This window comes from Mytilus galloprovincialis, chromosome 1 (genome assembly GCF_965363235.1).
Source record: "Mytilus galloprovincialis chromosome 1, xbMytGall1.hap1.1, whole genome shotgun sequence".
Classification (NCBI taxonomy): Eukaryota; Metazoa; Mollusca; class Bivalvia; order Mytilida; family Mytilidae; genus Mytilus; species Mytilus galloprovincialis.
The window spans coordinates 94003099-94016048 of record NC_134838.1 but is presented as its reverse complement, the minus strand read 5'-3'; the positions used below and the strand labels follow the sequence as shown (position 1 = coordinate 94016048).

The 12950-nt window shown below is 30.6% G+C and overlaps 1 protein-coding gene across 1 annotated transcript; it reads left to right on the top strand.

Moving 5' to 3' along the window:
• The first annotated feature begins 217 nt into the window (after window positions 1-217).
• LOC143045295 (ruvB-like 1) lies at window positions 218-11675 on the top strand. The gene is made up of 10 exons (XM_076217719.1): window positions 218-452; window positions 4794-4880; window positions 5244-5460; window positions 5956-6113; window positions 6805-6954; window positions 7609-7672; window positions 8267-8465; window positions 8997-9099; window positions 9908-9999; window positions 11048-11675. The coding sequence occupies exons 1-10, from the start codon at window positions 312-314 to the stop codon at window positions 11205-11207; spliced, it is 1371 nt and encodes a 456-aa protein (XP_076073834.1). The 5' UTR covers window positions 218-311; the 3' UTR covers window positions 11208-11675.
• Window positions 11676-12950: the final 1275 nt, after the last annotated feature.

The window sequence follows — 12950 nt, the reverse complement described above, 5'->3', positions numbered from 1 at the left end:
GCGATAATAGGTTTACATTAAGTCGTAAAATATTTTCTTTTAAAACCGAGATTAAGCAGTTATTCTTTAAGCATCATCTGATTATAAATAAGTCGTTATATATACATTTTAGAGGCAATTTATTAATATATGCAAAATCATAGAATTTTAGTGTCGTAAAATATACGAAAAAAATCTGTGTGATTTTAACGTTTTAGAAAAGGAGATTTAAGTTGTAGACAACAAACTTGTTTTTTCACGATTGTAGCGTGCCGGTTCGTGTAAAGTTTTGTTTATAGTTGCACTGCGTAGTTATAACTCAAAGAACAAAGATGAAGATCGAAGAAGTGAAGAGTACCACAAAAACTCAACGAATTGCTACACATAGTCACATTAAAGGATTAGGTTTGGATGAAAATGGCTATGCAATTCAGAATGCAGCTGGTTTAGTCGGACAAGAACTTGCTCGAGAGGTATACATTTCTAGAAAGTTCTAAACATTGTTTTCTGTTGATTAATTAAAAGAATACCCAAATTTGAATTTTGAGAACAAAAACATAACATTTGAAAAACTAGTGTAATTCATCTAAATCTTTATTTTTATGCTATAGTATAGCCTTAGGTTGTGTTGGACATACACCTTATCACAATGTATTTGGAGATCTGTTCCGCTTGAACTTTTACAGGAACTTTTGTGATGTCCAGTAAAGGCAGACAAACAGCGATAAGGTGTATTGTCGATTTGTAACTAGAACTAACCTAGTAACTAGGTTGTTACATGTATTGTACTTGTATGAATATGAGACAGGTTTAAGTTACCACTGAAAGAGGACAGTCAGTAATACATGTATGAGGCAGGTGATATGAGGCGAATCCGGGTCCGTCCGCCCTGATTCTGGTTCGCCCTAGTTTCTGTTCGCCCTAATACCTGTTTGCCCTAAGTCCGTTCGCCCTGATTTTATTTTTAAGTATAGTGTTGCGTAGTGTGTATATAATTGAATGTGTTGAAGTCGGTCTACAATTTCGCCGAATATTTACGATGTATCATGTTAAATTGTCTAAAGCTAGCTGCTTTACATGCTATACTAGGTTATAAGTTTCAGTACATTTCAGGACTATAAGTTATTGAGGACTAAGTTTGTATCTGTATGTAATTACGTTACTAGGAAATATAAGTTTCTGTAAATTCCATCAAAGACAATTTATATAACAATCAGTGATATCAAAGGTTTCAAATGACCAGGGTTGGCAAAGTATTACCCGCCCGGGTTTTACTGGGCGGGAAAACCCGGGTTTTCCCGGGCTGGGCAATACTCCCAGAAATGGGTAATACTGGGCAATACTGGGCAATATGATTTTTTAAGCTTATTTCAATAATAAATAGTAAAGACTTGTTGTAGTTTCATAGTATTATAGCTAAATATATTTTATACAGATAACCATTGAGAGTCATTCATATAAGCTAAAAAATTCTATTTCATTCTCTTCTCTACCCAAATTTCATGTAGGCAAAATACAAGATTTACACATTTTAGGATTCCTTGTTAATTTCCAAGCATTGTTTCAATAATCTAAACATTTTATTGCAGTGTTTATGTGGATTGTAAATTAAATTGCTATATATGCAATCATGATTGCTAAGTAAACACCCTACAGGGTCTTGTCATTCACTCTTATAGAAATGAAAAGGCTGATTATTGTTATATAAACGATATGTTTGTATAACAATAATCAGCCTTTTCATTTCTATAAGAGTGTGTTCTAATCTGAATAATTACTTATTAATTAGTTATGTACATTTGTACATATAAATCATTTCAAAGTAATTTTTATTACATGTAATTGTTCAATTCTTTATATTAGCTATATATAGTTGAAAAAAAAAATCTCAGAGTTGTTAGAATAAATTCTTTCTCAAATGTATAGTATAGACTTGTACATTTATGTCTTATAGGACTCTCAAACAAGTAACATACATGTAGTTATAAATAAAAATAGGTTTATATTATATCTTAAATGTATTGCATTTGTGTTTGATAAATGAATTCTCTTTAAAATTCAGGCCAGTATTCTATATTACCCAGTATTGCCCAGTATTACCCAGTAAAACCCAGTAAAACCCGGGTTTTCCCAGTATTTCCCACTGGGCTGGGCAATACTCATAAAACCCGGGTTTTTGCCAACCCTGCAAATGACACCTACTCAGCAATCAAAATTCAATCAACAGTAATATTAAAAGTAAATATAAATATATATTTTTGTCAAAGTCTTGTGCAAACAAGACAGATTTCTGTGCAAATGCGTGGAAAACTGGAACAGGAACTAGATCTGAAAAAAAAAGTTAACGATTTTGAGTTCATTAGTAGAATGAAAAATTCGGGAAATTTTCCCGATTTTTTTTTTTTTTTTTTTTTTATTGATTTTTCTACCGTAAATGGGGACTTCGTCCCCATATAACCTAAATATGGGCCGTTTGCTCAAAATGAAATTGCAATAAGATACAATGTTGGTATAAATATTATATCAAGCACATACAGTCAAACATTGGTAAAGCTGACCCTGAATTAACTGGTTTCCCGTCTATTCCAACTAAGAATTAAAGTACGATTCTCCCCTTCAAAGTTTTTGTTTTTAATAGTCTACAATTAGGAGATAACTGTATTGTATTTTAAGCTCCGACGGCATCAATTGGGGATTTGATGGTCGCAAATTAAGTTTACTGGCGACGCGTTAGCGGAGACAGTAAACGGGTATTTGCGACCATCAAATCCCAAATTGATGCAGTCGGAGCTTAAATACAATATTGTTATCACCATTCTAATGAAAATGACAGAAAACAACGTTAAAACATGTATTTAAAATCTGTCATGTGCCGTCTGCGCTTGCGCGTACGTCCCATAGCATCAATTGTCAATTGATGCCATGTAAGAAAGTGACGTTGTCCAATCAAAATGAACGTTACAAACGTTGTTGCATTAGAATTTACAATGACACATTACTTTTACATGGAAAATATCTGATGACACAAGTCAATATCTCCCTTTCAAAATGGTAGCCTGTATAAACCACCACTGTCCAAACCAGCCCTTGAATTATCCCATATCTGGCTGTTTTATACAGGTTTTACTCTAAAGTACAATTGTTTTTAGTACAATCAGTTTATCTCAGTCATATGAAACCTCAAATTAAAAAAAATGATGCATATGACATTATGTTTTTTATAACTAAATGGAAAGTTTTCTTTATGAAACTTATGTACACATATACTTTTCTCTGAAGAAAATTCTTTAACTCTTAGACAAAAATGTTAGAAGAAGTTTACTTTTTTTTAATTGCTTGCTTCCAGGAATCAATATGCTGACATATTTTCCGTATGCAAGTGACCTTAGCACGACCCTTCTCTTAAAAATCAGGTGAACGCAATACGCATGTATCTGTCATGGAAATAAACTATTATCTGATGGTACTTGTTATACACGTACTCAATATCCATGCTTCTTTGTTTACTATAAGGTGACAATCAGATAAACTACGGCTTCAAAACATGACAAACAATTAACTGCCATATTTTCACATCATATAAACAGACAGAAAGAAAAAAGAAATCAATGATTATTCGATATGTTTGCGTGAAAAACTGATAAAATCAATCACAGAAAACTAAGTTGATGATATACACATGAATTGGTTTAAGAATTGGATAAACATTATTTTTCACTAGTCATTCGTTTCATATGTCTTTAAAAAGTGCATTATTTTAAATAAATCTTTTACTGTATATCTATATTGAACACACAAGAATTGTTTTTGGCTTCAATACATAGACATACATGTATGTAAGTGTTTGTATATACTTCCAGAGACAGAAATAGTGAATTATTATATATATATATAATTTTATTTATAGAGTCTATAAGAATCTACCAACCAGTAAACTTAATAGGTATTGGATCATCAAAATTGACAATACTACACAAACAGGAAAAATTATATGAGTCTAAAAGATTGTGTAACAATACCGATAAATAAATACCTGTATTATTACTGATCTATTTTTACACCTTTTACATTATGTATCAGTATTGTTAAAACTTTTAACACTGAGGAAGGCCATTTGTTGAGCTGAAATATTTGCAATTATTGTATAATTTATATCATCTGTTCAGTTTTTCCATCTTTGTGCCATGATATTCAACACTTTTTAGTGGTTTTTTTTCCATCTATTTATCGGTATTGTTACACAATCTTTTAGACTCATATAATTTTATATATATATATTGTCTAACTGTTAAATTAGGTAAAAACTAGAGATACAAAATTATAACCATGTACTAAAATAATTAATAAAAATAAATAATGTAATAACATGTACGAAAGTTTCTGTAAGGGTTACCAAACAATATAGTTATAAATCAGCCAGGTATGAAATAACCAGCATTTGTATTTATCAAATTTCTGTAACTTAAGGGAACAAACCCCACATGGGTACAATACATTGAATAATAGTCCAAATATGACATCTTGAAAGACCATTATAATTTTTGGCTGTGAAATCTTCCTTTGTCATCATAAAGCTGAAGCCATTATTTTTCAGCCTGATTGAGAGGAATTTTTGTTGTTTGTAAGTCCTTGACAGAAAAAATGAAGTTTCATGAACTCTGATTTATATATGTTACATGCTAAGTTAGACCACTCAGCCATCGAGGTCTATTGAACAATTTATGTCTGATACTGCTTGTGAACCTAATGATTTTGTTAAAAAAGGGTCAATGATGAATATTAGTGTTTTAAAAATGATGTTATTTTATATTTAGGCAGCTGGTGTTGTTGTAGAACTTATTAGATCCAAAAAGATGGCAGGTAGAGCTGTATTGTTGGCAGGTCCTCCAGGAACAGGCAAGGTAATGTAAACTCTCTTCTTGTGTTAATAATAAGATAATGTTTTAAAGAAAGGGAGATAACAAACAGTGTTATGCACCTTTTACTAAATATTCCATCCTTTCAAGTCAAAACATAATTTGGCAAATTTGTTTACTAGAGGTATAAAATTCCAAGTAAAAAGGCTATTTTACAGTTAAATAAGCTCCTACTCTATTAAATGATCACCCATGATAATGCCCTCTGAGTTCCATTTTTCATAACTCTTTGGGATATCAGACAAATGATCGTTTAACACTTTAACGTTGAAATGTGTTCAAAAAAAAAAAAGGGAAACATTGGCACTTTCCATATTATTAATCTTGATTTGTAATTATGACTTTTAGACTGCCATAGCATTAGCTGTTGCCCAGGAACTAGGATCAAAAGTGCCTTTCTGTCCTATGGTTGGTAGTGAAGTATACTCAACTGAAATTAAAAAGACTGAAGTATTGATGGAGAACTTTAGACGAGCTATTGGACTCAGAATCAAAGAAACAAAAGAAGTCTATGAAGGAGAAGTGACTGAGATGTCGCCAGTTGAAACAGAAAATCCCATGGGAGGTATGTTTTATATGCCGCCAAATGGCAATAGAAAGTTTTTAACGATTCTTTTTTAAACATACTTCAATAGTTCAAAGTTATAATGCTGTATTGGGAAACACGCTGATTGATGCAATGTTAATTTTCTGTCTTTTTCTATAAAAGTTAAGTCAAACAATGTAGTTGACCAATGTTACATGACATAAAAGAGGTGTAAAGGGTAACCATGAGTGATAAACAATCTTGACACAAGTTAAATACATGTAGTTGGTTGAGGGGAGCTCTTTGTAGATACATAAAGTAAAAATAGTGTCAAGGCTTTTTGAAAAAAGTTTATTTGGATAATTAAAAGTAGAATGGGTGCAAATGATTGGATATTAAGATTAATTTGCAAGCATACACAACCATTGTATAAACTTTGTTGTTGACTATAAAATTGTCAACAATAGTTTTGCAATTATTCTTACTGATGAATAGTGAAAATTATTATTTTATGATATACATGTGTCTTTGTAGGATATGGCAAGACAGTAAGCCATGTTGTAATTGGTTTGAAAACAGCCAAAGGAACAAAACAACTTAAGTTAGACCCATCTATATATGAAAGTCTACAGAAAGAGAAAGTAGAAGTTGGTGATGTTATTTACATAGAGGCTAACAGTGGTGCAGTCAAGGTAACTAGGAGCTGTAAAATAACAGTTTTAGAATGAATAAGAATGTCTAACAAGTAGTCAGATTTTGATTATAGAATTTGGATTGTAAGATGGCCAAACAATTTGATAGCTTTGCTTACTTTTACAAGTTCCAAGGCTGTCAGATTTTGATGATAGAATTTGAATTCTAAGATGGCCAAACAATTTGATAGCTTTGCTTACATATCAATTGTATGTTTTCACTTTTTAGTATGAGAATATGAAGAGAAGAAGATTTTCAGTTACTGTTAACCGTCTTATCTTGTTTCAATTTATAGGTAACCTTATAAGGTAAAATGAAAAAAGATAGAAGTCAATCATGTTTTACAATACACCTTATCACTATTTGTCCGCCATTACTGGACATCACACAGGTTCCCATAAAATTTGACGTCATAATGCGATATATCTGACGCCACAATGGAAAAGTGATTGTTGTATGACGTCAATAGTTTGAGCGGGACATATTCTGGGGTCAGCCTGGATTAGCGATAAGGTGTATTGCAGACATAAGGAGCATCATTTTACATAGAAAAAGTAAAAATGTGTTGGGGAAATATTCTATGTTACAGCATCAGAACAACACAAGATATTCAAAATAGAAATTTGTGTCTTCACTCTTACATCAAATCAAATATTTATGTCAATTGAATTCCTTTTGAAATATTTTCAGAGACAAGGAAGATCTGATTCCTATGCCACAGAGTTTGATTTAGAGGCTGAGGAGTATGTACCACTCCCTAAAGGTGATGTTCACAAAAAGAAAGAAGTCATACAAGATGTTACACTCCATGATTTAGACATAGCTAATGCTAGACCACAGGTAATGTCCCTGGATAAGTATAGAGTTTGTACATAGCTAATGCTAGACCACAGGTAATGTCCCCGGATAAGTATAGAGTTTGTTTGAAATATGTAAACTGCTCAACAGTCAACACTTGGGGGTTGACATAGCCAGCCATTTGTGTCCTAAATTTAACTAGCAGTTGCAATTGGGTATTGAATTTCATTGCATAAAACAGTCAAATGTCAGCAGAAGATTGATTTCCTTTCTTGAAGGCAATCCATAAAGTTCTAGCTGTTTTGAGAATCAAATGACAGTTATTTTTGAGATTGCAAAGATATTACAAATGTCACAACAGAAAATTCATAAAATGTATAATATGATTGGAGTTATCATATTTTAAAGGTATCACAGAAAAGAAAAACTGTTTACATGATATGCAAATACCTTCATTACAGATTACTAAGTTTTAATAGATTTGATGTTTTACAATATGCCAGTAATTTTCTAGCTTGAGGGTCAGTCAGCTCCAGTGAATTTATAGGAAAAGAAAATTAAGTTTAGTGTCAAGTTTAACAGATTTCATTGATAATTTTCCCAATAATATTCTGTAAAACAGAAGATAAACAAAATTTTGAAAATGGACACAAACACCAATCAATTAGTTATAGACTGTTCTTTGTTTTTATGCAGGGAGGACAAGATATTATGTCAATGATGGGCCAGTTAATGAAACCAAAGAAAACAGAAATTACAGGTATAATTTGTCATTTATCACTTATTTTTTTTCATAATTGTAATTGAAAACAACTGCACTTGACACTCATCATAATATGGGAAAGAGCATGATCCCAAAAAGCAAATATGTCAATGTGAAAGGTTTGCTTCTAATGGTTTGAGGACCAAATTTTGTTTAAAATTTCTTTTTGTAATTTTGATTTTTTGTAATTTTGATAATTATAAAAAGTATGTACCCATAATATATTTCTGAAGCAAGGGTTGTTTTCTTTTAAAGAGACTTACATAGGACCAATCTTTGCCCATGATACACAGGACCATTCTGTTTACATGATACAATGACAATTGTCTGATACAAAAAAACCTAAAATAATGTTCTTCTATGGGATTTAAACTTCCTTGGGCACTTCCTATTAAAATGCAGTATTCCATTAGTTACTTCTTTTTCATCAAATGATGAGGTCTTGTGCTTAGTCTCATTGAAGGGTGCCAATAAATGAAAAGCTACAACTCATATCTTCATGTTAATTTGTCATTGTATGAATTTTATCACATACATAAACTGTCTTTTTCTCTCTGTGCTAATATTGACATTAACTATTATTCTTTACAGATAAGTTGAGAAAAGAAATCAATAAAGTAGTAAACAAATATATAGACCAGGGTATAGCTGAACTTGTACCAGGAGTATTATTTATAGATGAAGTACATATGTTAGATATAGAATGTTTTACTTACCTTCACAGAGCTTTGGAATCAACGATAGCACCAATTGTTATATTTGCAACAAACCGAGGGAAATGTACAATCAGGTAGGTAAATGCTGATATTGTTAAATAAAAAAGAATCTTCAAAAAAATGTCCACAAGTTCTTAATTTTAGAAGAAATTACTGATCCTATTACAGGTAAAAGCTCTTGTTTGAATTACTTCACAAGGAATTTTATAAGTTACATAGTGTACTAGTGACCTAATATGATATATATTAGGTCAGTAAATTCCATATGCAGTGAGAGTGAAAATTGTATCCCCATATGAAATTTACCGACCCCATATATCACTTTCACCCCATATGCAAGTTACAGACCCCATATATATCGTATTAGGTCTCCAGCACACCATGTTACTAATGATCTTGCAAACTTTATGATTGACATGTATCTCAAAGTTTACAACTACGTAAAATGCTTTTATTTATGTAGTATATTTCTTAGTTTTTGTTTTTAAATAGTCAATAGCACAAACCCAAGTTTAAAAAAGTAAACCAACTATTTTTGGCATATAGCTCCTAACTGTAAGATAACATCAAATGACTAAACTCATTATGATTACTTATATTTACAGAGGAACTGAAGATATTGTTGCACCTCATGGCATTCCTCTGGATTTATTGGACAGAGTGATGATTATCAGAACATTACCATACTCAGAGGAAGAAATGGTTCAGGTTGGTTTTGAAAATGCAACTTGTACTGATGTACACATGTCATACACCAAGAGAAAACATTTCAGTCTCATAATGCCTATAATTCATCAAATAAATTGACACAAAAGTTTTAAAAAATTAAGTGAACTTTGCACAATTTATATACAGAAAAACATCTTGTTTCAACGACTGTAAAATATTTCTTCTGACAGTCTGCCCATTCTTTGCCTTCCCTAACTTTTTTTTACAAAATATACAATAATTAGAGTTTGATGGTATAGAATCAAATTTTTACCTAATCATTTTCACTTTAATTTTTGCTGAATAACAAAACTTTGCTTGAAAATGTTTTTTTTCCCACATTTTTAAAATTATTTAAGTTTACATTGATAGTCATCATAAAAAATAACTTTTTACATAAATTACTTTCACTGTACATGTATATCTTCAAAGTTGTACTTTATCTGTGGTAAAATGTATAGTGATTTTTATTTCTCTAAAAATTCTTCAAAACAAAAAAATTGAAGAGAATGTGAATCAACTGTTAGAGCTTGTAAGAACACATTTGTTGAATGATGTTGAATTGGAACTGAAATCTTTTTTTTCCCAGCAGATATTGATACTGCTTCAGTAAAAATATTCCAAAAAGTAAAACTTGAACATATTTTAGTGCATATCACTGAAGAGGGACACTTTCAGAATTCTTATAAATTAATTATATTTGTGTTTAACTTCTTTTCTAATTTAGTGTAAAATGATGTCATATGATACATTATTTATATTAGAGAACAAAAAAAATCATCTATAACAACATTTTTATGTCTTGTAGATCTTAAAGATTAGAGCAACAACAGAAAACATTACATTAGATGAAGAATCAGCACTGTCGTTAGGAAAGATTGGAGTACAGACAACATTAAGGTATGATACACTAGACTAACTAGCATTAATATGGGGATGAAGTCCCCAATAACAGTAGAAAAATCAATAAAAAAAAAAAAAAAAAAAAATCGCTCGAAATTTTCATTGTACTCATGAACTCAAAATCGTTCAATTCTTTTGATGTCATGTTTTGAATTCCCACATCTGCGCAGAAATCTACAATGTACTTCCTTTTTCCGGTCTCCTTTGTATGAAACTTTGAGTAATATATATATTTATCAGTCTAGTATAAAATAGTAAGGAACACAATACCAAGTTCATTTTTAATAATTCCTTGATATGAAAAAACGTTACCTGATGATAGCATTTCTTTGTTTACATTGCATATGACGTCATAACTTAAGTAACGTCACAACTAAAATCCCTAACAATAGAACCAAAATCGGAAACGTTACGGTATTTCGTTTCTTTTTTTTAACAAATATTTAAGTTACAAAAAAATAATTCATACAGACTTCGTCTCCATTTACAGGTAATGCCTGCCTCATATTATGACAAGGATACTTTTATGAAAAGAGTTTACAGCCTGTATTATTCAGTCTAATACTTAAAATAACTCGCATTATGTGAAAACTGATCAAAGGTTATATTTATCTCACCAATACATAAAGATGAAAGTTCAAGCTTGATTAAAAAAATTGATTTTCAGGTTTTTCAAATGAAGATATTGAAAACATAAGCAACAAAGAAGCTAAAAAGTTCTCACACTGTGAATCAAATCATCATTTTTAAGCCATCATAAGTGATTTCCAAAGATGCTTGGAAGAACAATTTAGACATAGAAAATTCAAATACATATATTGACATTGTGGACACTATTAAATTACATAATGGAAAATATCTAAAAATTAAATTAAAAAAATGAAAAAGTTGTAAGATATAAAACTGCTCTGGTCACTTTCAAAATTAACATTCAGTTGTTGGCATGGTTTACTGAAAATAATCATATATGAACAGATCTGCAGAGTTTTATGATAATTTACTTAAATATGTTGAAGATTTATTGATGTATGTGTTTTATTAATAGGTACTCTGTGCAGCTACTGACACCATCAAATCTTTTAGCAAGAATCAATGGAAAAGATGCCATTTCAAAAGAGGAGATAGAAGAAATCAATAAACTATTTTATGATGCTAAGGCATCAGCCAAAATATTAGCAGAACAAGAAGACAAATATATGAAATAAACTGAATATTGTTTAAAACAAAGTAAAAGAATCATCACTATTGAAATGCAGCTATAGAACCCTACAATAGAAAATTAAGACAAATATATAAAATAAATTTATATTTACTTGACATATTTGATATAAGTAAAGTTGTTAGACAAGATTCAAAAAGGTTTTCTGATTTTAATGTGTTTTAGGGTTGCTGTTTCGTTCACTCATTATTTATTCATTTTTAAACGGTTCAGCATAGAAAATTATCAGCTAAGTGTTGAATAAATGTATTAAAAGTTTGTGCAATGTATCATTGACAACATGGCAAATAAGTATTTTTCTACACAAGAAGTGTTAGAACATTTACATTAAGATCTGATCAATGTGTTCTTGTTTTATTGAAATTGTTATGGACATTGTAAATAGTCATTTATTTTTGTCTTTATATTTGTTTTGTAAAAATTTATGATGACCAATAAATATGAAAAAAAATCACTTATTTATTTTTAAAATACATGTATTGGCCCTTATAAAATATAAGAGAACAACCTCAGCCGTGGTCTCGCTAGTCCAAAATAGAAGGGCGCCGCACCCTGGGTGCCTTCATCAGAGCCCTTCTGCCCTGACGTCTTTTTCCAAAATTATCTTGTGCCGTTTTGGTAAAAAAAAAATTCATCGATTTCTGATCTCCAAGTTAATTACATATATGACACCTGTGTGATTGCCCCCCAGGTTAATCTTGTCTTACAATCAATTACAATGATAAAGACTTCAAAGGTGTTAATAACTAGGTAATTTAATTAGGACAATGTATCTTTTTGTCATACTTTTGATGAATGTGTCAGCCAGTGTGTTTAGCTTGGGTCGCCATTTTCGATCTCCAAGTCACAATGGAAGAGCGTATAAATGAAGACATTCATGACTTTAAAATTGAATTTAAGTCATCAAAATAAAACTATGCCTTTACAGAAATGCCTTCCATCTCAACTTGTTAGCGACAAGCACAGTTTTTAATTAACCCAAACGTGGTGGAAATTGATTTTGGAGTTACTTCCCCTGTTTTAGCTTATTACAAATTTGTGCTCTAAAAATATTATCTAGTATCAAAAAAAGGAATAAATTAACAATTGAATATATAATAACATAATAATGTTACCTTAAAGATATTAACTGTCTTTGAACATATTAAAAAATATAATGCAATTTCTACTTGATAATTATACTTTTAGCAATCCATGTTCTAAACATTGTTAAATTAGTAATGCTCTTAGTTTCAGATCATACCGACCGTGCAAGGGCTGTATAGCCAGTCAAGGTCGTTAAAAACTTCCATATATATATATTCAGATCATAAGATGTATTAAAAGCTATAATTCCTATATAGATAAAAAAAAAAAAACCACATATTATTTGATAATGGGTAGAGTGAAGTTAAACTGTAAAAACATAATATGTTGATGAAGATGTACTACTGTGAAAGTACTTTTATTCGTGGGGTACCAATTTTCGTGGTTTTCGTGGATGACTTTATTCACGAATTTAAGTGTCGAACGAAATAAAACAACCATTGTCCAAATCAAGACATTGAAAGATCCAGATATAATATATTGATATGATCTAGAAAATGATAAATTGAATAACGTCAAAACTGAGAATAACTTAATAGCGGTCACAGAACTACAACTGCAAGCAGGATTGTACCCATTTAATCTTTAATAACCTAAACTGTACAACTTTTTATCTTTTAATTCTCATAAAAATAGTTTTGAT